This window comes from Pelophylax lessonae, assembly GCF_965119305.1.
Source record: "Pelophylax lessonae genome assembly, chromosome: 6".
Classification (NCBI taxonomy): domain Eukaryota; kingdom Metazoa; phylum Chordata; class Amphibia; order Anura; family Ranidae; genus Pelophylax; species Pelophylax lessonae.
In genome coordinates, this window is record NC_138773.1 from 270,413,494 (window position 1) to 270,440,860 (window position 27,367).

At 40.2% G+C, this 27,367-nt stretch overlaps 1 protein-coding gene across 19 annotated transcripts in view; it reads left to right on the forward strand.

Annotated features, from left to right (window-relative positions):
* Positions 1 to 27,367, forward strand: part of BAZ2B (bromodomain adjacent to zinc finger domain 2B) — a 427,534-nt gene that overhangs the window by 209,349 nt on the left and 190,818 nt on the right. For 17 of the 19 annotated variants that reach the window (XM_082260072.1, XM_082260076.1, XM_082260068.1 and 14 more), the window contains 2 exons: positions 10,971 to 11,074; positions 25,199 to 25,304. In XM_082260072.1, the coding sequence (XP_082116198.1) occupies positions 25,280 to 25,304 (25 nt within the window). In that variant the 5' untranslated portion in view covers positions 10,971 to 11,074; positions 25,199 to 25,279. The remainder of the gene's footprint in view (positions 1 to 10,970; positions 11,075 to 25,198; positions 25,305 to 27,367) is intronic. The other 2 variants (XM_082260083.1, XM_082260084.1) reach the window with 1 other exon arrangement.

Genomic DNA, 27,367 nt, shown 5'->3' on the forward strand with positions numbered 1-27,367 from the left:
TGTGCCCCTTCTTCTCCAAACATACTTTTGCTCATTCCGGCCAAAAAGTTAAATTTTAACCTCATCAGTCCACAGAACTTGTTTCCAAAATGCATCAGGCTTGTCTATATGTTCATTTGCAAAGTTCAAACGCTGATTTTTGTGGTGAGGACATAGAAGAGGTTTTCTTCTGATGACTCTTCCATGAAGACCATATTTGTACAAGTATCTCTTTATAGTGGAATAGTGTACCACAACTCCAGTGTTTGCCAGATCTTTCTGGAGGTATCGTGCAGTCAAACGTGGGTTTTGATTTGTTTTTCTCACAATCCTGCGAGCTGTTCTGTCTGATATTTTTCTTGGTCTTCCAGATCTTGCTTTAACTTCCACTGTTCCTGATGACTGCCATTTCTTAATTACATTCCGAACAGAGGATATTGACATCTGAAAACGCTTTGCTATCTTCTTATAGCCTTCTCCAGCTTTGTGAGCGTCAACTATTTTCAGTTTCAGTTTTCTAGACAACTGCTTAGAAGATCCCATGGTGCTGATTGTTGGGGCAAGGTCAGATGAGTCTGGGCATTTAAAACCTTTGAGATTGACATCACGTGGTCTTCCCAGACGATGATTGAGAACAATCCATGACACTGGCAGGTCTCAGCCTTGCAAAGGGAGCAGTGCATGCTATAAACTTTTGCAGTTGCCATTTTTTTGTTTTCTGTAATTTTGAAAGTGTCAATGATGGAAATAAAATTTAACTTTTGTTGACACATTATAAGAATATCTAATCTGTAATTTAATGCCTTTTGGAGATGTTTCCATCTTTCCTTGGCTTCTTTATGCATATTAATACAAATTTTTACCTGGGGTGCCCAAACTTTCGATCCCCACTGTATTACCATCCATTCGGTGAGATCCTGGGCATTGCTGGGTACTCAGCATTCCCTGAGATTTCACGGCATAGTATGGTGAAACTTTTATTTTATAGCCACCTTATGAGTCATTAAATATTGGACCTGCTATTCAGCATTAGAAATCAGTGGCCACCATTATTGTATCTAATAATATAGCGATCTTCTTTGATGATTACATGAATCTAGATCAGCGATGGCAAACCTTGGCACCCCACATGTTTTGGAACTACATTTACCATGATGTTATGCACTCTGGAATTTAGATGAGCATCATTGGAAATGTAGTTGAAAAACATCTGGGAAGCCAAGGTTCACCATTGCTGCACGTTGGATTCAAAACAACCACCCCACAACAAACGAACACATATACACACACAGGTATTACTATTTCTCAATACAGCAGTCAGCCCAATACACATACAGTCAGAGTATTTAGTACAACAGCAAGCCCATCTCCAGTGATATTGTTAAGCGCCGGTTCACACTAGCACAACGCTACTTTCAGGGGCGACCTCCGAGATCGCGGTGCGAGCAGCGCCCCGCGACCTCGGAGCAGCCGCCACGGACTTCATAACATTGAAGTCTATGGCGGTCGCCTCCTGGTCGCCCCAAAGAAGCTCCGGACCCTTTTTCTAGGTCGGAGCGACTTGTGTCGCTCCTATTAGAACAGGTCCGTAGCTTTCCTATGGGAGGCGACCTGCAGCGACCTGTGAGGCGACCAGGTCGCCTCACAGGTCGCCCTAGTGTGAACCGAGGCTAAAGGATAAGTTTACTTTTATATACCCCCCCCCCCCCCAATGATTTACTTAGTCTTCCAATCACATGTCTCCATATAAAGACATCATTTAGATTGGTGTAGGAGCACAAGAGATAATTATTATCTATGGTTGTCTTGCGTTATTGCCTCAAGTATCTACCAGGAATGAAAAAAATTTGGTTTTGGATAGCCAAGGCTTTATTCATAATGAAGAAGCAGTGACCAATCTGATGACTTACTGCTGCTTTAAAGTGATTGTAAAGGTTTTTTTTTTTTTTTTTTTTTTTTAAATAACAAACATGTTATACTTACCTGCTCTGTGCTAGGGTTTTGCACATAGCAACCCCAATCCTCCTGTTCTGGGGTGCCCCGACGTTGCTTCTGGCTCCTCCTCTTCATCGGGTGCCCCCACAGAGGGCCCCTTTCCATGGGGGCACACCGTGCGGGTGCTCCGCATTGACACTCTCTTGTCAGTGGATTTGATTGACAACAGCGGGAGCCAATGGCTCCCACTGCTATCAATCTATCCAATGAGAACCCAAGACAGCGGCTGGAGCTGCTGGGCTCGTGCTCGTCGCTGGAATGTTCGTGTTCAGGTAAGAATAACAGGGGGGGGGGGTCTGGGGGGAGCTGCAATCAAGAAGGGTTTTTACCTTAATGCATAGAATGCATTAAGGTGATAAACCTTGAGACTTTACTACTCCTTTAAAGCCTTTAATTATTTATTCACTTTTTTTAATGCCTTATGTGATTTAAAATTTAGCCAATATAGATGTGGCAACATTTGGACATTGATTTGTAGTTACTAATATCTGTGAAGTGTTTGACCAGTAGAACTACTAACTGATAAGCGTATGATGTAGGCTTGCACACTGTGCACACACAACTCTCTGGTAGAAATGTAAGGAATTTGGCAAAGAAAAAGAAAACACATGCTCAGTGGTATCATAATGCAAGATTCCTCTGCTAAACAAAAGCAAAATTCAAGGCACAGGAATTTGAAGGATTAGCAAACTGGTCTTAAGATACTTGACTTGAAAAAAAAAAATTGTAATAACTATTTGTCTTGAGTATGACTTGCTTAACTACTTAGGAAATAATCTTTTACCAATAACATACTTTGCTCATCATGACTAGTTATGCAATAAAAAAAAAACACATTGACTGATCATGTAAAAATAAATGTTTATCTATGCTCACCTGTGCCTGTGCTTATTTTATACCACCCAACTGTCCCTCATTTGGACAGACTACCCCTTTTTCCGAACCAAATCCCCCTGTTCCTATTTCTTCCTCAGTTTGTCTTCTAGGCCTGATGCAAGGATCTCTTTAAATAAGGCATTACAATTGGGAGGTATTTTTTTTTTTTTTGCACTTAGCAGATCAATAGGAGGAAGTTGGACTGGTGGTCATTACAGGCTAAGAGTGCATTTAGTATGGAGCAGGGCTAAAACCCACGCTTTCATTGTCCCCATTGTGGAGATTTACCCCCCTATTTTTATTGCTAACCATTTTTTACTGAGACTGAAATTGAGGGGAAATCCAAAATTGTGAATTATTTTCAAAACAGGAAGCAATGGGTATCTTTAAAATGAGGACACTTGTTTCTGTGACAACTGAGAGATTTTCCTCACTTCAGAGTAATTTCTTCTTTGAAATAAATGGCAAAAAAAAAAACTTGACAGGGATTTCAAACTATCTCTACTCAAAATAGAGTAAAGAAAAGTTTACTTTAGATAAGCGTTTTAAGTTATGACTGGTTTACACTGAGAAGCTCGCTGTACTAACTATGCTAGTTAGTACAGTGACCTCCCCGCTGAGCTATTGTATTCTGACAGGGGGACTGCCCTCCCGCCTGAACACATCAGTTAGGGCTTGTAGCCTTTGGATGTAGATCAGCGGCTGTTTTTCCAGCATGCCCTTTTGACAGAAGCCAGACATTAGGCTTCTGTCGGACAAGCTGCAGTACACACGGGCCGCCAAATGGCAACTAGTTTCTGTTGATTACAAATAAAGTGCTATATTGTGCTATCAAATAAAGTGCTATATTGTGCTATCACAATGGATAAATCCAAATTAAATATACAGTGTAAACTTATGTCATATTATATACTAAATAAAATTAATAAATTAATTTATATTGTAAAGTGTCCAGTGCTCTTGTGGCAAATAAATAAATCAATCCTCTTCAGTCCCCGTTCACACTAAGGTGACCTGTGTGGCGACCTAGTCGCCTCACAGGTCGCCGTAGGTCGCCTTCCATAGGGAAGCTGCGGACCCGTTCTAATAGGAGCGACACAAGTCGCTCCGACTTAGAAAAAGGGTCCGGGGCTTCTTTGGGGCGACCCGGAGGCAACCGCCATAGACTTCAATGTTATGAAGTCCGTGGTGGCCGCTCCGAGGTCGCGGCGTGCTGCTCGCACCGCGACCTCGGAGGTCGCCCCCCGAAGTCGGATCGCCCCTGTGTGAACGGGGCCTCATACAAAGTGCTCAGTGCTTGTCTTGTTACAATAAATAAATAAATCTTCTTCACAAATAAGTGCTCAGTGCTTGTCTGTAGACACAAAATATCCAAAGTGCTGGTGCTTATTGGTGCGTCCGGGTGCTCCCCTCTCGGTCCCCTACTCACTAGACAATCAATGGAAAGACGTCTTATACAATTTTATCCTCACTGGTCTGGGTCACAGGCTAACACCAGGTTGCAGCACCATACACCACTATCTCTTCCTAATCACAATGTGTTACAGCAGTCTCCAGCTGAAAGCATCCAAGAACGATCTCCCCATGCGGGATTAATATGGGAATATCCCCCATGCGGGAATCCTCATTGTGCAGTATATAAAGACTTTATTTCAAAGCTAATAAAATTGCACTTACAGCGTTCAAATGAAATCAAGTGATGTAATTTCCTAGATCGGGGCGCCAAACATCTGTGCGTTCCACCGGTATAAACCGGAAATGACGTGGTGCGTAAGGTTGACGGCTTGACGCTTTTCGCTCTGCCAATCAGAGCATTCTCAAAAGGGCTTTTGAGAATGCTCTGATTGGCAGAGCGAAACGCGTCAAGCCGTCAACCTTACGCACCACGTCATTTCCGGTTCATACAGGTGGAACGCACAGGAATGTTTGGCGCCCCGATCTAGGAAATTACATCGCTTGATTTCATTTGAATGCAATTTTATTAGCTTTGAAATACAGTCTTTATATGCTGCACGATGAGGATTCTCTCTGTTTATTAATCCCGCATGGGGAGATCGTTCTTGGATGCTTTCAGCTGGAGACTGCTGTAACACATTATGATTAGGAAGAGATAGTGGTGTATGGTGCTGCAACCTGGTGTTAACCTGTGACCCAGACTAGTGAGGATAAAATTGTATAAGGCGTCTTTCCATTGATTGTCTGGTGAGTAGGGGACCGAGAGGGGAGCACCCGGACGCACCAATAAGCACCAGCACTTTGGATATTTTGTGTCTACAGACAAGCACTGAGCACTTATTTGTGAAGAAGATTTATTTATTTATTTATTGTCACAAGACAAGCACTGAGCACTTTGTATGAAGAGGATTGATTTATTTATTTGCCACAAGAGCACTGGACACTTTACAATATAAATTAATTTATTAATTTTATTTAGTATATGACATACGTTTACACTATATATTTGATTTGGATTTATCCATTGTGATAGCACAGTATAGCACTTTATTTGATAGCACAATATAGCACTTTATTTGTAATTTATTATAACTGTGACATATATTTATAGCACTGTATTTTGCACATATTTATTGAGCAGCGCTGATACATACCAATTCTTCCATTTTAAAAAAAGGTGTTCCTTTTTTTCAGCAGCAGCTTATTTATTTACTAATTTATTTATTTATATTCATATTCCTCACCTAAGCGCTGGCTCTTTTCATAAATCATAAAAAAATAGTTTCTGTTGATATTGGCTAAAATTTGGCCTGTGTGTACCAGGTTTTAGTCTATGGACATTTAAATAATTACATCTTAATCAATAAATAAGCTTCTAAAATAAGCCCTCACTGACCTCTGTAGCAGTAGGCACTGTAGAGTAGTTTACCCTCAAATTATACAGCAGAAAGTACTTTCAGTTTCATTTTAGCAGCTGAGCTACCCCCACCACTAGCTGTTAGCTGGCACCCTGCTGATCTCTATTGTAGTCACAAATCAGGTGCATAGATAGACGGGGAGAGAGACGTGCTGAGATCCAACTTCGATGCTTCTTGTGAAATGCTGCCTCAAGCTACAGAAGTTAATGTGGGCTTGTTAGAAAGCTAAATTAGTATGTTAGGAATATATACATATACTGTGTATATATATATATATATCACAGTTGCTTTATACCAAGTCCCAAGTGACTTCGGAAGCTTCAAACACACACACATATTTACCCCAACAAGACATAACTTTAAATGACTATTGACAGGTTAAGTGAATAACACTAACTAGTTCCTTACAATGGCATCTGAACGTTAGTAGGATATATTAGGCAGTGAGTAAACATGTTGTCCCTGAAGTTGATTTGTTGAAAGCAGGAAAAAAAAGGCATCACAGTTTGTTGTGTATGGGGGCTGCGTAGCCTCAGACTGTTTAGGGTGCCCATGCTGACCAGTGTCCACAGGCAAATGTGCCTTTAGTAGGCCTGTGAGCATCAGAACTGGACCACAGAACAATGGAAGAAGGTGGTCTGGTCTCATAAATCATGTTTTCTTTTACATCATGTGAACAGCTTGGAGCATGTGCATCTCTTACCTGGGGAAGAATGGGTACCAGGATGCACTATGGGAAGAAGGCAAGCCGGCAGAGGCACTGTGATGCTTTGGGCAGTGTTCTGCTGGGAAACCCTGGGTCCCGCCATTCATGTGGATGTTACTTGACAAGTATCACCTACCTAAACATTGTTTCTAATTAAGTACACCCCTTCATGGAAATGGTATTCTCTGATGGCGTTGGCCTCTTTGAGCAGGATAATGCACCCTGCCACACTGCAAAAATGGTTCAAGAATGGTTTGAGGAACATAACAATGAGTTTGAAGTGTTGACTTGGACCCAAAATTCTCCATATCTCAATCCATTGAGCATCTGTGGGATGTGATGGAAAAACAAGTCTGATCCATGAAGGTCCCACCTTACAACTTACAGGAAATAAAGGTTCTGCTATAGATGGATGGATGCCAGATACCACAGCATACCTTAAGAGGTCTAGTGGCATCCATTCCTTAACGAGTCAGAGCTGTTTTAGTAGATAATGGGGCTGTTTTGCAGAAAAACAGAGACCTACTCAGTATTAGGGGGTTGGCTTTGGTCTTGGTTTCACTTTATCATATACGCTACCAAAGCTCCCAAAAATCTTATACAAGTACAGACTTTCTAGAGGTTGTTTTGCTTACGCATTCTCTCTCTCCCTCACCTGAAAGTTCTTGGGGTTGCCAATTGTGTGCTAAAACACTAAGCACTGCCTTATGTATGGTGAGAGGGCATTCGCACATCTCCTCCTTACCCAACAGTTTGGATTTGAGGGAAGCCCAAGCTTTGTGAGTTGACCAAGTAAAGATAGGTTATTGGTTTTCAACATAGTTACTTTTGCTGGAGTATTGGGAACAGAGAACCTTGTTTTTTTCACATTAGCTTGTTTATATTTCTAACAGGTCATTGACTCTGAAAATAATACATCCAAAGAGTCATCATCCCAACCAGGCAGCTAACATTTTTAAAAGCAGACTTCAGCAATAGAAGCCTCCGTATTACTTTGAGCAAAGGTTTATTGTTAGTGCACAAATTATATAGCAGGTTAAACGGCTTTGGTGTATGTATTTCAACTATATATATAACCTTTTGACTGTAATTATTATTATATAATAAATATTTTGCCTTTTTTATCGGTAGTTTATATGAACGTTTGATATGTGTGAATTAGTTAAAATAGATTCCTTTACGTGGACACCAACAGCTCATAGCGTTTTTGGCCAAGTCACTTACCTGGCTTATCACATGAGTGTTTGTTCTCGTATTATTTCCCATGGAGTCTGCCATTCATTCCAGAGCTGTAGACATAAGCTGACATAAATTCTAGAGCAAGTTACATTAATGCCTGTGAAGCATAATTGCAAAGTGCTTTTGTAAACGAGAGACGGTGTATAAATATTAAATATTATTACTATTAATAGGCGCAAGAACTGCAAAGTCAAAGCTAAATCACTGCGCGCACTTTGGCTGTCACGCTGAGCCTGCGACAGGAGCTTTTGTTCAATTTCTATATAAGGAAGGAATTTTTTTTTTAATACCGATTTGGGTTTTTGAAGGTTGTTGAGCCAATTATTTTTCTATCAGGGATTCTCAAAGCCAGCAGAATACAGAAAAATGCTGGTAATTCTTAGATATGGTCTTTGAAACAGGAAACATTCTTTGTTGTGCTTTCCTAACTAGGACAATAGCTGCAAAGATATTTCACAATTTAACTGTAGAGCTTACATGCTGATTCTTTTTTTTTTTACGATTCATTTGGCATAGAGAAACATCAAGCGTTTGCTGGGAAAGGGTGTGGGTGAACTGTCACGGCTTGCGAAAAGTAATAAAAAAGTATTTTAAGCTGTCTTAGTCTTTTCAGGTGGGGTGTGTGAAGTGGGCAAGCAGCTGTAGAAGTAGTCTTGGGGATTATATAAATGGGAGACCCTTCCAAACATATCTGTAAAATCACTAGTGATAAATCACTAAGATTAGCGATCAATTGCTAAGCAGATGGAACAAATGGCTCCCTATGGTGTAAGCTATACAATTCATCGCACACGTATAAAGCATTGCACCTAAATACTTTTATATGCTAAGACATTGCAACTGCACCAAAGTCAGACTGTACTCTTAGTTTGTTAAAGGCAATTTATAGTATTTTTTTATATGCTTTCTTTATTATGCTGCAGACTAAAAAAATAATTTTACATTTTAATGTGCATAGATATTTTATATTTACCACTTGTGGCAAGTAAATAGTAAACCTTAGTCAGTTCCCTACCACTTGGACTATGCTATTTTCTGCTTTGCTGTGAATAGCCTATGTAATGCAGTCAGATATAAAACTGTATGAGATTTCTATTAGACAGATGTATTCAAAATGTAGAAAAGTCAAAGTTAGCAAGTTGTCGAAAAGTGAAAATGGTTATTAAAGTGATTGTAAAGGCTGAAGGTTTTTTTTTCCCTCATGCATTCTGTGCATGAAGTTAAAAAACCTTCAGAATACAACTTCCCCTATAACAAGCAGCCTGCTATGGGGGCACTCAGCAGGGGTGGTGGACCCAGGAGCAGTGGCAGGATCTGAGGAGGAGGTTCAGGGCTGCTCTGTGCAAAACCATTGCACATAGTGGGTAAGTATAAGACCTTTATCATTATTTTATTTTTTAAACCTTTAATCCCTTCCCACTGCCGCCTCCCAGCCCTTTTAGAACTTCTAGATGCCGGGAGGTGGAGGTGGGCATTTGGGTGATGTGACCACTGTGATTGACTGTCACGGTGGTCACATGATTGGAAAGCTCCCGATTGCAAGTATGCATCCAGAGCTTTCCAGTCCCCACCAGTGATTGTGCTGGGAGCACTCAGGGCGCTCAGCACAGTTTTATGTTTACATATGGCCGCATATATGCGCCCTCTTGGCATTAATGCCCACCTGCAGAGAGGCCGCATATATAGGTGCAGCCGGCTGGAAGAGGTTAATATCATTTTACGGTACCCTGTGTGATGGATTTACTAAAGGCAAAATAGAATATGAGCTTTGGAAGTACAGTTGCTTTGTTTCTCCCAAGAGTAAATGTGGTAAAGCTTCACTGTGTAAAGAATAACAGCATTCGTGCATATGATTGGATGGTGAAAAATCTGATTTACCATTTTGCACAGTCTTTAGTAAATCCTGCTGGTTAGAGTCCTGAATGAAGCTGGATTTGGCTTTGATCGGGTCTCCAATGAAGTAACCCGGAAGCGTCGTCACAACGTCAATTCCGGTTTATACGGCTGCCAATGGCGCCGATTTAAAAAAAGTGACAGTATTCAAAAATGCAGATTTTAGCGTTTTGAATACTTTTAAGTGCAAAGGAGGGATTTGGGGTCTTGTAGACCCCAGATCCCTCCATGAAAAGTACCTGTCACTGCCTATTACTGTCACAAGGGATGATTACATTTCTTGTGACAGCAATAAAAGTGATCAGATTTATTTAATTTTTTTTAAAGGTTCAGGGAAAAAATAAAAAAATAAAATAAATAGGAAAAACATTTTTTTTTTTTTAAAGTGCCCCGTCCTTGTGTGCTCATGTACCAATGAAAACTCATACGTAAGTCGTTCAAATCACTCATGTGAGGTATCACCAGGATTGTCAGAGCAAGCGCAATAATTCTAGCAAAAGACCTCCTCTGTAACTCTAAACTGGTAACTGTTAAATATTTTTGGAGATTTTGAAGTATCGTAGTTTGTCGCAATTCCACGAGTGTGCAATTTTAAACTGTAACATGTTAGGTATCTATTTACTCAGTGTAACATTATCTTTCACAACATGCAAAAATGTGGGCTAACTTTACTGTTTCGTTTTTTAAAATTTAGTGAAGTGTAATTTTTCCCAAAATATTGCACAAATACAGTGTGACATAAAATATTGCAACGACCACCATTTTATTCTCCAAAGTCTTTGCCAAAAAAAATATATATATAATGTTTGGGGATTCTAAGTAATTTTAATTACTGATTTTAACTTGTAAACAACATGTGTCAGAAATAGGCTTTGGTCCTTAAGTGGTTAAAGCTGATTCAGGTAAAAAAAATATCAGTAAGCATAGGGCTGTATCTATAGGGGTATCGCCCCTATAGGGGTATAGCCATATACAGAAGATGAAATCTCCAGCTATACAGCTGGTAGGATGTGTCCCCTTAGTCAGTTTAAATGCCAAGTTCTCCTGTTTTTGAAGTGTTTGTTGAGAAATCTACTTGCAGGCATTAGTGATTAAACCAAGTTTCAGTTCCCAAACCATAATTTTTACATTAACAGTTGGTATACAGTGAGAAAAATTAGGAAGTTTGTTCAAAGCCTTTTAATCTCGCCTGGTGTGATACTAAAAGCAGTCACACAAGTATGTTGTGGCTAATTGTGCAACATATGTACAGCTGGAGAGTTATGCAAATATTCACATACCTAATAAACACACAGGATTGTCTTTAATGTTTCAGGAAGTTGATAAATGTATACATATGTAAACCTAACTAGATCTGCCTTACAGGAATGCTGAGCCTTTACTCATCTCCTTTACCTCTTCTGTCTTAGAAAGGGGATAAAGCCCCAACCCGGTGAACAAGACCGATTTGAAGGGTGGTTTGGCCTGATCCATGTACATATCACAAGTGCTCATGTAGGATTATCATCATCAGGTAATTATCCTTTCTCATTTTTCTTTTTTTTTATAAACAGTGAAAGATGTGAAACTATATATAACATGCAATGTCAGATTTATACTTCTTGCTCCCAAGGCCAGTTGTCTTGTACCATTCCCTCTTCTACCGCAGTTAGGTTACTAGTCTTATGGTGGGTCCACACCATTTAATCATTCAATGCGACTATACCAATCAAACTGAATACAAATCACACACCAGAGATCAGCCTTTTAACCGATTTAGAAAGCTTTTAACCAATTTGGATTCTTCCACATTGTTTGGCCATGGCAGAATGTTGGCAACTATTTAGCACTCATGAAAATATCTGTAAGTGTGCTAGAGAACCATTCATAATGCAGATTAATGAAATGATTGGTTTTAATTGATTGTTGGTATTTATCACTGATAAATTATATTTTCAATTGATAATTACAGTCAATTAAAAGTGCAAAATGATATTGTTTGTTGCATTATTTTATATACCTAGAACAAAGATGCAATCACTAGAAAGGATGGGGAAATATGGAAATCTGTCATCCTACTCTGCTAGCAGTTTAGTGTTAGATATACAGACTCCTGGTGCATGAACTGTAAGCATGCAATACAAAATGCTCAAGCAGTGCAGAGACAATAAGGGCAAGAGGAAGCGGTAGCACCAAGCGGGGATTAGAAGCAAACACGCACGAGTGCCCCCATAGCAAGCGGCTTGCTATTGGGGCACTCAGCGGGGGGTTCAGGAGATTCGGGCTGCTCTGTGCAAAACCATTGCACAGAACAGGTAAGTATACAGACTCATGGTGGGTGAACTGTAAGCATGCAATACAAAATGCACACGCAGTGCAGGGATATTAAGGGCATGAGGAAGTGGAAGCAATTTAGAACTTTTTATCATACACAGGAATGTGTTCTGGAGAGTCAGCAACGTGATATATGGGCAGCTGTATGTCCCCACTGGCAGACATGCCACCATAGGCCAAGGCTTATATTGGTATGCAGAAATCTGCCTTGATAACAGAGCTGTTGGCAAAGTAATTACCAGAATTCCCAGCTCTCCTGATCTGAAGGTAGTATCGCTAGGTTAAGACCTAAGCTTTCTATAACATTGACTCTTGCCAATTCTAATCATAGTAAACTGATACAAATGTCTTTGTCTATGTGAACGCGGGGGGCTGCTTGTGTGGTTTGATACATTCAGTAAATACTAAACATTTTCTTACTGAATTAAAAGCAGGCTCTGATTGGTTGCGGTGGAGGGGCAAGGTAGTGAGGATCTCCATCTTGTCCAATCAGAGAACACTTTACGCTAATTGAGAAAATAGAACATGTTCTCTGAATGGCGACCGTGCTAAGTGAGTGACCTCCTGTTTTCAGTAAGCTGCAGGGCAGCCACTTAGCAGCAGTGGTTTGGTGGAGATCATTATAGCAACAGTACCCAATACAGTGTATTTCCATCTTTCAGTGGTATCCCATAGGCATGGCACGTACATACTAACATTGGTCCAAGCTGGACCAAAGTAAGAATTGCCATACCCTAAAGTAGAATTATAGGCAAAACTTTCTTTTTTGCACTTTTGATAGAGTAAGGGAGGGTTAAAACCCCCGTAGGTTCAATTGTATGCCATCTGTGCCCCGTTGGGGGAGATTAACTGTCACATCCTGTACCATAGCCAAAACAAATGAGAGGAAATCCCTGCAAATTAAGGGAATCCCTTGGGGAGCCCCAGGCCACCAGAACTAGTGTCCCCACTGGAAGATTTCCCCTCTATTAATTTTGTGGGGACAGCCCAAATTTTGGGATTTTCTTTTACTTTCACTTTCAGTGATAATGGTAAACAGGACAAATAGAGAAGGAGCACAGACAACAATAAAAACTGACAGGTGTTCCAATCCCTCTCCAGTCTATCCATAACTAAAGAAAAAGTTTTGCTTTTAGTTATACTTTTTTTAACTTCAACTTTAATATATTTGTAACATCAAGTATAGGCAGCATTGTCCAAAAATACAATGCCTAAAAATACATCTCAGTCTTTCTGGCAATTATTACACTGTGTTTCCCATGTGTCCAGCTCTACAAAGCATGAATTTTGTACTCACAGGGCTACCATCACAATCTCTTTCCAGGCCAGAGAAGCCTGGTTCTTCCCCAGGATTCCATGATGGCAGTTAGCTCCTAGTAAAAGTATATTCACACTGGTTTTAATTAGGCTACATTCACACCTGAGCGTAGCGTTTTTCGCGCGGTTTTTACCGCGATTTTACCGCGATTTTTGCGGCGTTTTTACCGCGATTTTTACCGCGATTTTTGTGCAGGCGTTTTTAGATTGAATAGAGATCAATGGAAAACGCCTGTAATCTGCCCAAAAAGAAGCTCATGTACTTTTTTGAGCGTTGGGCGTTTTGTATACAGCGTCAAAACGCTCAGATGTGAACAGGGGCCATTGAAATGAATAGGATTTGTCTTGTTGGGCGTTTTGAGAGCTGATCCTAGAGCAGAAAAACGCCCCAAAAACGCCCCAAAACGCCTAGATGTGAACGGAGCCTAAGGGATAACTAGACCTGCTTAATCAAAGGCCTAGACTAACCTTACAAAGTTTCACCCTTGCTCCTTTCTTTACTTCAAAGGTCCAAATCCCAGTAGGGCAAACCACTTCCAAATCCAAACTGGATTGTTGACACACATGTAAAAGACACATGCTAAAAACATAAAAGCTTACAGTAATGTCCCAGTGGGGGTTATTTACTAAAACTGGAGAGTGCAAAATCTGGCGCATCTCTGCATGGTAGCCAATCGGCTTCTAACTTCAGCTTATTCAATTATGATTTGACAAAAGTCCTGGAAGCTGATTGGTTTCTTTGCAGAGCTGCACCCGATTTTGCACTCTCCAGTTTTAATAAATCGCCCCGAGTGTGTCTTACGCATTGCTTAAGGGCAGAGACCTTTAAATTGCCACTAATATAGCTGAGTTTCATTTAGAGCTATAAATGTAGACCAAACAAACAGATTTATTTAGAGAATGTTTCTGCACTTTGGCAGAATTTATATTTGCAAAGGTCTGTTATCTTGTGCTCCACAGTGGTTAACTTTGCAAACAAGTCATTGTCTTATGAAATCAGTCTATTTTGTTAACTTCCTGAAACAGTTTCATAAAGAGGCTTGATTGTCTGTCCTTATATCAACTCTGCCCTTGCTTAACTAGGGAATGTGGGATTGATTTACTAAAGGCAAAAAGGATGTGCACTTTGCACAGTGCAGTTGCCCTCTGCAGGTGCAGTTGCTCCAGAGCTTAGTAAATAGGGTAAGGCTTCACTTTGCAAAGAGTACCCAATCAGATGCAAGGAAAATAAAAACATCGTTTTTTTTGCTTGCACATGATTGGGTGATGAAAGTCAGCAGAGCTCCTGCCCATTTACTAAGCTCTGGTGTGCAACTGGACTTTGCAAAGTGCACAGTCATTTGCCTTTGGTAAATCAACCCCATAGTCTAATTTGTATATCATTCTGCATATCACTAGGTACCACAATCTTCATTTGGGCCAACTCTGCCTCTGATTAAAACAAATCTTGGCCCAAAAACAAAAATGTAATATATTGCAGCTTACCACCCTTTGGATGTGCTAGCTGTATTCACTTTTTTTTTTTTTTAGGCTTTTTTAATTTTTTTTACTGGCTAATGCTGCAAATAATACAATTCCCCTTCTTAGGTGGCTACACTTACTCACTGCATCTATGGAGAGAACCATGGTTATTACCCTCCTTCAGCTTCAAACATGACTGCCTTTGTTCACCTCTATTAGGCTAGGATCACATCTATGTATGTGCGGTTGATGCCTTTTTTTCATGCATGTTTTTATGTGTTTTTAATGTGTTTTTTGTTTTGGTCAATGGTAAGCTACGGAGGCGGTGTCTGTTGCCATGCAGGAAAACGCAGCAAAAATGTGTCAAACATTCATTAATTTGTCTTTTGGTGCAATTCTATTGAAGTCTCTGGAGCCAAAAAATGCTCTGTGCTGTAAACCTTTCCAAAAAATGCACTGCAGGAAACTGCATAAATGTGAATGGGACCCATAGGAAGTAAGGTTAAATGGATTTTTAGTGTGATTCTGTAGATCTGCAGACGCACTAAAAATGCATCAATGTGAACCTACCAGGGATGGCGAACCTTGGCACCCCAGATGTTTTGGAACTACATTTCCCATGATGCTCATGCACTCTGCAGTGTAGTGGAGCATCATGGGAAAGGTAGTTCCAAAACATCTGGGGTGCCAAGGTTCACCATCACTAACCTAGCCTTACATAGGGGATGCTGAGATCAGTAGTTTACATACGAAAGATAACATTGTTTTTGCTTTCAGTTCAGTTCAGCATTTCTAGCAAGAATAATGTATACTGTATTTTCTGTACTTGTTGAAAATTTTCTTAGCTTAACCACTTGCCGACTGCCGACAGTAATCCTACTGCGGCAGTGCGGCTCCCCTGGGTCCAACGATGTAGACCTACGTCGCTGGACTCCTAGTGGTCTTGGCGGCATAGCTGAACCTGCGATCTCTGTCTGTGTCGCAGAACCCCCACCCCCACAAGTCAGTAAGCATGAGGCATACATTTAACCCTTTGATCACCCATAGGGTTAACCCCTTCCCTGCCAGTGTCATTATTACAGTAACAGTGCATATTTATAGCACTGATTACTGTAGTAATATCACTGGTCCCCCCCCAAAAGTGTCAAAAATGTCAGTTAGGGGTCTGATCTGTCCACCGCAATGTCGCAGTCCTGCATAAAATCGCAGATCGCTGCCATTACTAATAAAAAAAAAAAAAACAATAAAATGGCATAAATCTTTCCCGTAGTAAGTAAACGCGTTAACTTTTGCGTAAACCAAATGCTTATTGCGCTTTTTTTTTTTTTAGCAAAACTTTGTAGCAGAAAACAAATTGGCCTAAAATGTGAAAAAAAAAATATTTTTTAATTTTTATTTTGGGGAATGTTATATAGCAGAATGTGAAAAATATTGTTTTTTTTTTTTTTTTTTCAAAATTGTTGCACTTTTTTGTTTATAGCGCAAAAATTAAAATTGTACAGTTGATCAAATACCACCAAAAGAAAGCTCTATTTATGGGAAAAAAAAGGACATCAATTTTATTTGGGTACAGCGTCGCACGACTGCGCAATTTTCCGTTAAAGTAACGCAGTGCCGAATCGCAAAATGGGGCCTGGTCAGGACGAGGGGGTCTTAAAGTGGTTAAAAAAAAATAAAAATAAATTAAAAGCAATACAATCATCAAACAGAAGGACATGGAAGCTGTTCTATATTACATTTTTTGTTCTTGGGATTAGGTAAACTTTTAACCAGGAAATATGTCTATTCCACATTTTGCTAGGTACCGCAATGCATCTAGGCCTTGTACATTGTACAAGGCTTTGTACACATGGGTCTGAAAATACTTGATAGCTTCCCTATAATGTGCTTTGCTGGTTTCCCTTTAATATAAATACCATGTGTCTTGTATAATTACTCTGAGAACAGCAGAAGATTTAGATAACATACTTTTGGGAGAATGCACATTAAGTGGAGTGGATTATTGAACTCTCACCAGGTTCCAGTAACTGGTGGTCAGTAAGAAGCTTTGTCACCAAATCTAGGGGAACAACTGCAGGCTTTAGCGAGTTTAACTCCGTCATCGTAACCTTTACTTAGCAGTGGCACCAGGGAGAAGCGCCTTATGTTCAAAAAATGGGACAATACAGCCATCTTTTTAATTAGTCTTAATTATAACATTGCTGTAAGCAGAAGAAGGGGTATGCAGGCTTTCTGTGCCCTCTAGCTATGAAGGGGATAAAGCAGATTAAATCCTCCAAATGCAAATGGTGCTTCTCCCTTTATTTTACTCATTGTTAGACATTATTGATTTATTATGATGCTAAATAGCAAAAACAATGGTTTCATACAATACGTTTACATTATATAGGAAAGGGATTTAGTCCCTTTCCTATATGAGAAATAAAGAAAATTATTATTTTTTTTTTTATTATTATTATTATATGTTGCATGTGTTGATGGGGGTCGAATTATATAGATGTAAATTAGATAACTTGGAAGATAAGTAAATGTTTCTTAGTTCCCTTTCACACTGAGGTGCTTGAAAACTGCCCATAAAACTCTGAGCGCTTTTGAGGCGTTAGCGGTGGCTTTTTTTATTTTTATAGACATGTGACTCAAAAACTGCTTCAAGAACCATTTTGAGGCGCTTCCCATTAATTTTAAGGGAGAGGGCGTTTTTGAGGCGCTTTTTTTAGCACCCCAAATGTGCTTCAAAGATGCTTCCCCACCAACGCACTGCCCCAGTGTGAAAGCATTTATTGATTTCAAAGGGAATAGGTTTTTGTGAGCTTTTAAGTCACTTTTTTTAGCGCCAAATCACTTGAAAAGCCCCTCAGTGTGAAAGGGCTCTTAGGTTATCCTAAATCTTCATTTATGAGAACAGTATTACCTGCAAAAGATTTGTATGTCTGTCCATCCAGTCCTAAATTTTACACAGAAAAGAGATAAATCCACGCTTAGGATACGGATTCAGTCTATAGGTGGAAGATTGGCTGCTGCCTACCTCTAAACCTGTTCACAGATGTGTACAGTAAGGAATTGAAAAATATGTGGAGGTGGATGGTGCTGCCAAGGTGTATGAGGGAAGAAGGAAAAAATCCTGAAGTGTATATACTTAGGTTACACCTAGAGGAACTTACTGTAGGTAGGATAAATATAATAAATACACTTTAAAACACAGTAAAAAACAAAAAAAAAAAAAAAAAAGTGTATACATAAATAATATATAAAATCCCAGGATAAATAAGTGACTGTCGGTGAAAAATAATTAAAGTGACTGAGTGTCTCAAAAAATTGCACAGACCAAAATTGTGAAATTAGGTAACAAGTGCAATTATAAGGTGCTGATGTGCCTATATATATATATATAATGTAAGCATATCTATAGAGACCACTGAAAAGTGGCTGTGGGTAACCAAATATTGGTATTCACACTAATAGTGAAAAATGGTATTATGATAAATTAATAAAGTGATAATCTTAAAATAAGAAACGATGCGATACCAAATCGCAAAAAGTGCAAAAAGTGCAGAATAAATCAATAAAAGATGGTGAGGTATATAATGATAAAAATAGTCCAAATCACACAACACAAAATATATATCCAGTGCACAGTGGTATGTGATATATAATGAAGTAGTCCCAAGTCGCATGGACAAAAAAGGTGCTCCAGTAAAGATATTTAGTGGTGTGACTTCACAGCAGGGGTGACTCGTATATCTTCAGTGCTCCTTTAAGTGTGGCCGGTGTGGTGGGTCAGGGTGCTCCCCACTCTCCCAGGACCGCACTTACCAGATGTGGGAACCCCTACAGGGGTATTGCACCTGTGTTGCAAATAAAGTGTGGCTCCAATATCCCTCACTGGTAATCAGGCAAATCGTCTGGTCAGTGAAATCTTAGGGGTCCTAACTTCCCAGTGTAGATGTGGGCAGTACTGGGGTCCTGTACTGTATAATCTCAAATGGCCAGGTATGGTCCAGAGGACATATGAGTAAGAAAAACTTGTATAGTGTAGTACTGCGTTACAATCTTCAAGTTTAATAGCAAAACGGTACTCACATTTACAGTAATTCAATCAGGCATTAAAATCAGTAGAAAACGGGAGATCTGCAGTGCCGAGATACTTCCGGAACACTGTGCACAGCATAGCGTAGCATTCCGGAAGTGGCTCCAATACCAGTGAGGGATATTGGAGCCACACTTTATTTGCAACACAGGCGCAATACCCCTGTAGGGGTTCCCACATCTGGTAAGTGTGGTCCTGGGAGAGTGGGGAGCACCCTGACCCACCACACCGGCCACACTTAAAGGAGCACTGAAGATATACGAGTCACCCCTGCTGTGAAATCATACCACTAAATATCTTTACTGGAGCACCTTTTTTGTCCATGCAACTTGGGACTACTTCATTATATATCACATACCACTGTGCACTGGATATATATATTTTGTGTTGTGTGATTTGGACTATTTTTATAATTATATACCTAACCATCTTTTATTGATTTATTCTGCACTTTTTGCTATTTGGTATCACTTTGTTTCTTATTTAAGATTATCACTTTATTCATTTATCATACAATTTTTCACTATTAGTGTGAATACCAATATTTGGTTACCCACAGCCACTTTTCAGTGGTCTCTATATATATATGCTAGTTACATTATATATATATATATATATATATATATATATATATATATATATATATATATATATATATATATACACCGGTATATATAGGCACGTCAGTACCTTATAATTGCACTTGTTACCTTTTAAATTTTACACAGCTCTGTCTTAAAGCATAGCCCTGGCTGCAGATTTGCTGCAGTTAAAACACAATTTAAAGCACGTAAGTTCCTTTTCAGCCACTTTATAGGCTCAAAAAAATGCTAAAATGCTGGATGAAAAATGCTGATAATAGCTTTTTTGTGTTGGGTTATATTAGAGATTCAGTAGCTTTTAGGAGCATAAACATTTTATTAGTGTTTTTGCAGTACAGGAAGAAAAAAAACTTCTTGAAAAAACTGTTAGGAGAGTTTTAGAAGCATATAGGAGCATTTAGGAGCGTTTAGCATTTTTTTCTGCTGGAAAAACACTCTAAAAAAACTATAGAAACAATTTATTTTCTGCTCCTAGATGCTGAAGCTCAAAGAAACACTAATAGGCTAAGGCAGTGTGCATGGACACATAGGATAACATTATTTAACTTCTAGGAGCAGAAAAAAATGCTAAACTAGGAGTTTAAAAAAGCACTAGTGTGCATTGAGCCTAAAACAAAAAAGCAGCTCCAGCTGCTGTTCTCACCGGATCTCTAGAGCTACCCCCCTGCATCTCTTATTTCCTTTTATTGTGCGTGTGCAATAGATAAAGAAAATATATGCAAAACACTATATATTGCCTTTAAAGCAAACTTTGCAGGGTTAAATGCTTGTCTTGCCATTTAATCTACATCACATTTGTAAAGCTCTTGCATTGCCACAAACCAAAAAACCTTTATATCTTCTTTGCAGTATACAGTATATAAATAATGCCATACAGGTTGGAGTTCTGGGATTGGTTGATTTTTTTTTTGCAATTGTTTGGTGCTGGACTTCTTGGATACAAAGAATTTGTAACATTGCACTCCAGTTTACAGTTAAAGCCTAAGTGCAACCAAAATAAAAAGCACAAAAATCAGCACAAGGAACATAACATTCAGTGGGGGAAATAAGCATTTGATCCCCTGCAGATTTTGTAAGTTTGCCCACTTACAAAAAAATAAAGGGTTTATCATTTTTATCCTAGGTGTATTTTAAATGATAGAGACAGAATATCAACCAAAAATCCAGAAAAAAACTAATTCTATAAATGAAGTTGCAGTTCAGTGAGTGAAATAAGTATTTGATCCCCAAGCAAAACACGACTTAGTACTTGGTGGAGAAACCCTTGTTGGCAAGCACAGAGGTAAGACGTTTCTTGTAGTTGGTTACCAGGCTTGCACACATCTCAGAAAGGATTTTGGTTCTCTCTTCTTTACAGATCTTCTCTAAATCCTTAAGGTATTTGGCTGTCCCTTGGCAAAACAACTCCCTTCAAAAATTTTTAAAAGGATTAAGGTTTAAAGACTGGCTAGGCCGCTCCATGACCTTAACATGCTTTTTCTTGAGCTACTCTTTTGTTGCCTTGGCGGTATGTTTTGGGTCATTGTCATCCTGGAAGACCCATCCATGACCCATCTTCAGTGCTCTGGCTGAGGGAAGAAGGTTCTCATCCAATATTTACAATACATGGTCCCATCCATTAACCCCTCAATGCTGAAAAGTCGGTCTGTACCTTTAGTTTAGAAACACCCACAAAGTATAACGTTTTCACCTCCATGCTTGGCTGTAGGGATGGTTCTTAGCGCCATAGTCAGCATTTTGTCTTCCTCAAAACACAGCAAGTCCCCCTTTTCAAGAAGACACATGGACAGTCATGCCAATGCAAATCTATAGCCCCTTTCACACTTGTGCGACTTGTCCTGCGACTTCAGACTGCAAAGTCGCATGACAAGTCATACTCCATGATTTCCAATGAGCACCATTCAGAGCTGTCCGACTTCAAGTCACAACGACTTCAAAGTAATCCCTGCACTACTTTGGGGCAATTTTAATGCAATTTGAGGTCCATAGGCATAGGCATTGCTTCAAGTCCAGTCAAAATCACGTCAAAATTGCAGCAAAAAAAACGCTGAAAAATCGCTGTAAAATTGCATGGCTTTTAGGTTGCATAATAGCGTAAGGGGCCTAAATGAGTCAGAAGACCGCTGGGAGAAAGTGCCGTGGTCAGATGAGAAAAAAATGTAGGTCTTTGGCATTAACTCAACTTAACGTGTTTGGAGGAAGAAAAATACTGAATATGACCCTAAGAACACCATTCCTACAGTCAAGCATGGAGGTGGAAACATGATGCTTTGGGGCTGCTTCTCTGCTAAAGGTACAGACCAACTCTGCCGCATTGAGGGGCCAATGAATGAGGCCATGTATTGTAAAATATTGGATGAGAACCTTCGTCTCTCAGCCAGAACACTGAAGATGGGTCATAGATGGGTCTTCCAGCATGACAATGACCCAAAACATACCGCCAAGGCAACAAAGGAGTGGTTTAAGAAGAAGCACTTTAAGATCATGGAGTGGTCTAGCCAGTCTCCAGACCTTAATCCTATTGGAAATCTATGGAGGGAGCTGAAACTTTGAGTTGCCAAGCGACAGCCAAGAAACCTTAAGGATTTAGAGAAGATCTGTATGGAGTGGACCAAAATCCCTCCTGAGATGTGTGTAAACCTGGTCACCAACTACAAGAAACGTCTCACCTCTGTGCTTGCCAACAAGGGTTTCTCCATCAAGTACTAAGTCATGTTTTGCTTGGGGATCAAATACTTATTTTACTCGCTGAACTGCAAATCATTTTATAGCATTTGTTTTATGTGTTTCTTTTCTGGGTTTTTGGTTGATATTCTGTATCTATCATTTAAAATACACCTATGATAAAAAATGAAAGACCCTTCATTTCTTTGTAAGTGGGCAAACTTACAAAATCTGCCGGGGATCAAATACTTATTTCCCCCACTGTACAGTGAGTAGGATGGGTCCTTTGCGCTGATGCCTCTTCTATTAGGTAAGATCCTCCTCGGTCCATGCCCCTCTCACCCCTGTTCCTGTGATCTTCTAGTTTGGCAGGGGTTAATAAAACTGAGAAGCTGTTACAAGTTCTTATCATGATAACTTGAGTATGCCGCCTTTTCCACCGAGCTCCGCCATTCCTAGAAGGTGTACTATGGTCTCTATGAATAGAAAGCGATTAAAGAATGGAAGGGGCAAACCTATCAATCATCTACCCATCCTCCATTGATAGATTCTGGTTCGTGATTGGGCACTGTTTATGAATGCTCGTGACAACTCCTTGGTTTTAATAACCCTGCCCACACCAGAGGATTAGGGCAACCGGATTGCGAAGTGGGGGGGTGCATGGATGGAGGGGGGGTAACACCTAAACCAGGAGACGGCATCACATGGGACACATCACACTTATCGTAAGTTACATCCCTTGTGCTGATTTTTATTTTTTTACTAAACTTAGCTTTAAAAAAAGAATGACTTTGTGCCATGACACTCGCATCTCTAGCTACATTGTCTCAATGCATAAACACATTCATAGATAGAAAATCCCCAGCATGTAGCGTGGAAGCAATCTCATTTCTGCCACAAAAGTAGATGTTTTTATGTCAGTAATTCAGAGCGCAATGCACTTTGAAACAATACCAGAGATTGAATGTAAGAAATGTGATCTATCCAAAGCACTATCTTTCAGTATGAAATCTTTTACCCCGGGCATCATTCTCCGCAGTTTGTGAAAAGCTATTTTTTTCCTCAATATGAAAACTGTATAAATAGATTTCAAGGAATTGATTGTAATACAGTGTATTTGACCACATTTTGTTCTGGATGTGCTGAACTGTTTTATAATATGTTTTACAAAAATACATCAATATATTTTAAGATTGGTTCTACTAAATCTTTTTCTTATTTATTTAAAAAATGTGTAGAAACCTGTAAAGGAATCTTTCATAGGTTTTAAAGTGGACCTGTCACCAGCAGCACTTTATGCAAATGTCTAGGTTACATGTCAGCATTACCAAAGCACTTTATTTGATCAGTATAAACCTTTATTCATTGCTCTATGCATTCTTCAAAGTTGGTTCATCAGCAATGCCTGACAATTGTGGAAGTGTTTATTACATTATTTCCTATGCAGCGTTTGCAGAGTGCCTGGAAGGCCCTGACCTTTTTTGTGTAGGGAACACAGTTTTACCCCCCCCCCCCCCAAAAAAAAAAAAAAAAAAAAACATATATATATATATAGATATAGATATAGATATAGATATAGATATAGATATACTGCAGTTTGCTAATCCTTAAAGCGATTGTATAATCTCGTTTTTTTTTTTTACACTGAAAATAACAAACATGTTATACTTACCTCCTCTGTGCAGTTGGTTTTGCACAGAGCAGCCTGGGTCTTCCCCTTCTCGGGTCCCCCTTCTGCTCTCCTGGCCCCTCCCTCTCTTTGAGTGCCCCCCTAGCAAGCAGTGTGCTTTGGGGGCACCCGAGCCAAGGCACAGCTCTGTGTATCCATTCAGGCACTGAGCTGCAGTTCGGCCCCGTCCCCTCTCTCTCCTCATTGGCTAACTGATTTTGAGTGACAGCAGTGGGAGCCTTTGGCGCCGCTGCTGTGTCTTAGCCAATGAGGAGGGGAGTCTCAGGCGGCTGAGATGGTCGTGGACATCGCTGGATAGAGATGGGGCTCAGGTAAGTATTAGAAGGGGCTATAGGGGGGCTGCTGCACAGGGAAGGCTTTTTATTTTAATGCATAGAATGCATTAAGATAAAAAACCTTCTGATTTTCCAACCAATTTAAATGCGGTGACTGCATTATTTTTTTAAAGCTTTTTAGCATTAACTTCATCTAGTGGTCCAGTCAGTAAGGCCGGCCATACACGATTCAAATCTCGGCCGGTTCAATAGGAACCAAGCAAGATTCAAACCATTAATGGGTAGGCTGAATGTACCAAGTTGGTAGATCGATCAACTTTGGTACAACTAGCCGGCTGGATTCTCTTACGATTATCCCTAGCAGCTGCTATAGCCACTAGCGATAATCACTGTCTTTCCCCCGCCCCCGCCCCCGCCCCCGCCAGGAGAAGACAATTGCTGATTCCCTTGTTAGCAATGTCTGTGTTGATGGGAGAATTGTGCAAGTTCTGGTTGCAGGAAAGAAGTTTGCACCATGTATGGCCGGCCAAACACACTTCCTGTCTTAAAGCGGAGTTCTGCCTTCCCCTCCAAAAATTAAAACTCAGCAGCTACACACACTGTACACATACTGTAGCTGCTGATTTTTAATATTAGGACACTTACCTGTCCTTGAGTCCAGCGATGTCGGCACCGCAGCTGATGTTTCAATCGGCTGTCAGGTGCTGCCACCGCCATTTCCGGTAAGGGAACCCGGCAGTGAAGCCTTGCGGTCCCTACTACGCATGCGCGAAGTGCACTGCGCATGCGCGAAGTGCGCTGCACATTTCTATTGGCTCAGCGGTGGGGGAAGGAGGAGGGGGCCGAAGCTTCCGGGGAGGGTTCCCCCCTCCCCCCTGAAAGGTGCCAAATGTGGCACCGGAGAGGGGAAGGAAGCAAAAGAGCGGAAGTTCCACTTTTGGGTGGAACTCCGCTTTAAGGTGTCTCAACTCTGGATGAACGGAGACACCTTTAGACAATATTGTCAATCTGGGGAGAGGAGAGTGTTAGGTACACTAGCAGATATTGATTGACTTGACTAACAAATTAAAGCAGAACTTCAGCTAACACTTTTTTAGACAGATACAACAATTATTTTCCCTTTGGGATAAATGTTTTCTATAAATGAATAAATGTTGACCATTGTAAGCACCTCTGTCAGTGGTAAATGGCTTGCATCAACCCTCTAACTGCCACTTTTGTTGTACAGTTTGGTCTGTTAAAGGAAGTAGAAAAATAACAGACTTGCTGGCTGGATCAACAGGTGAAAATAAAGGAAAAAAGAAAACTAATGCAGCTTCCACATCTAAGAATTGGTAAGCTGAAATAAAATGCATTTTTGTTTTTTGATGTTTAATATTGCTTTTAATCACACCTAACCCCAATCACTGAAATCTCGTCTAAGCTTTAAAGTGTAACTAAAGGAAAAAAGTTTTCTTTCATTCTGGATAGAGTAAGGGAAGGTTATAACCCCTGGCAGTTTTTTTGCCTCCGGTGTCCAATTTGGGATATTTCCCTTTGTGTCCTGTCCCGTAGCCAAACAGGAAGTGAGAGGAAATCCCTCCAAAGTGAGGGAATCCCTGTGTGTCACCAGAACTAGTGTCCCCATTGGAAGCTTTCCTCCTATTAGTGCTCTGATGTCAACTCAAAATTTGGGAATTTCTTTTACTTTCACTTTCGATTAAAACAGTAAACAGGACAAATAGAGAGAGTGAATCTCCCTAGTTTTGCCTTTAGTTAAACTTTAACATGTTGTTGCAATCGCAAACATTTTTCAAAGATTTCATGTAAATAATACCCGTTGATCCTGCCATGAAGGTCCTTGTTCATGTACTTCCTGTTTTGCTTCACCTTGTCACATTTATCACTGGTGGAGGCTACAAGTGGCTGCGCTGGCACACATTACTAATGCATTGTCCACCATTATCCCTGTACAAAATGATGTGCAGAAATAGCTAGAAGAAGAGGCTTGAGGAGATCAGCAGCATTGAGATGCAAGAAAAGAGGAAAAATAGGTGACAACAGTATTTGATGGATGAAAAAAAGCATGGCAATTGGTTATGATGCACACTGCTTTAGCAAATTAAATGTCGTCTCTTTAGGTTTTGATCTACTTTAACCACTTCAGCTCCGGAAGGTTTTACCCCCTTAACCGCTTTACCCCCGCTCACATTGCTGCTACTGCAGCAATGTGGCTCGGTATCGTCCAGCGACGTAGACCTAAGTCGCTGGACTCCTCCTCTTGTGGGCGGCGCGCGCACAGCCGGAGGCTCGCTCCCGCTGTTTTCAGTCTCAGCGGGAGTCGGGCCAGGGGAGGAGCCGACTGCTCTTCCCCGCTGCTCTTCCCCGATCGTCGGGGAATCGAGTCTGTAGATCCGCCTGCTTGTGTAAATAGTGACAGGCAGTGACAGATTGCAGGGTTCAGCATAGCTGAACCTGCGATCTGTCCCTGTGTCACTCAGTCACCTCCCCCACACACGTCAGTAAGCACCAGGCATACATTAACCCCTCCCTCTCCAATAAAATTAACCCCTTCCCTGCCAGTGTCATTTTTACAGTAACAGTGAATATGTATAGCATTGATTACTGTAGTAATGTCACTGGTACCCCCAAAAGTGTCAAAAATGTCAGTCAAGGGTCCGATCAGTCCGCCGCAATATCGCAGTCCCGCAAAAAAAATCGCAGATTGCCGCCATTACTCCTTAAAAAAAAAAAACAACAAAAATGACAGAAATCTTTCCCTTAGTAAACGCAATAACTTTTGCGCAAACCAATCAAAATACGCTTATTACGATTTTTTTACCAAAAATATGTAGCAGAAAACAAATTGGCCAAAAATGATAAAAAATTTAGATTTTTTATATTTTTTTGGGGGGAATTTCATATAAAAAAAATGTGAAAAATATTGTTATTTTTTCAAAATTTTCGCTCTTTTTTTGTTTATAGCGCAAAAAGTAAAAATCGCACAGGTGATCAAATACCACCAAAAGAAAGCTCTATTTGTGGGAAAAAAAGGACGTCAATTTCATTTGGGTACGGCGTTGCATGACCACGCAATTGTCAGTTAAAGTCGCACAGTGCCGAATCGCAAAAAGTTGCCTGGACATAAGACAGCAAAATCCTCCTGTGGTGAAGTGGTTAAGGACCAGGCCCTATTTTGCAATTTGGCACTGTGTCACTTTAACTAAAAATTGTGCGGTCCTGCGATGCTGTACCCAAAAACAATTTATTTCCTTTTTTTCCCACAAATAGAGCTTTCTTTTGGTGGTATTTGATCCCCTCTGCAGTTTTTAGATTTTGCGCTATAAACAAAAAAATAACAACAATTTTGAAAAAAGCGCCATATATTTTACTTTCTGCTATAAAACATTCCCAATAA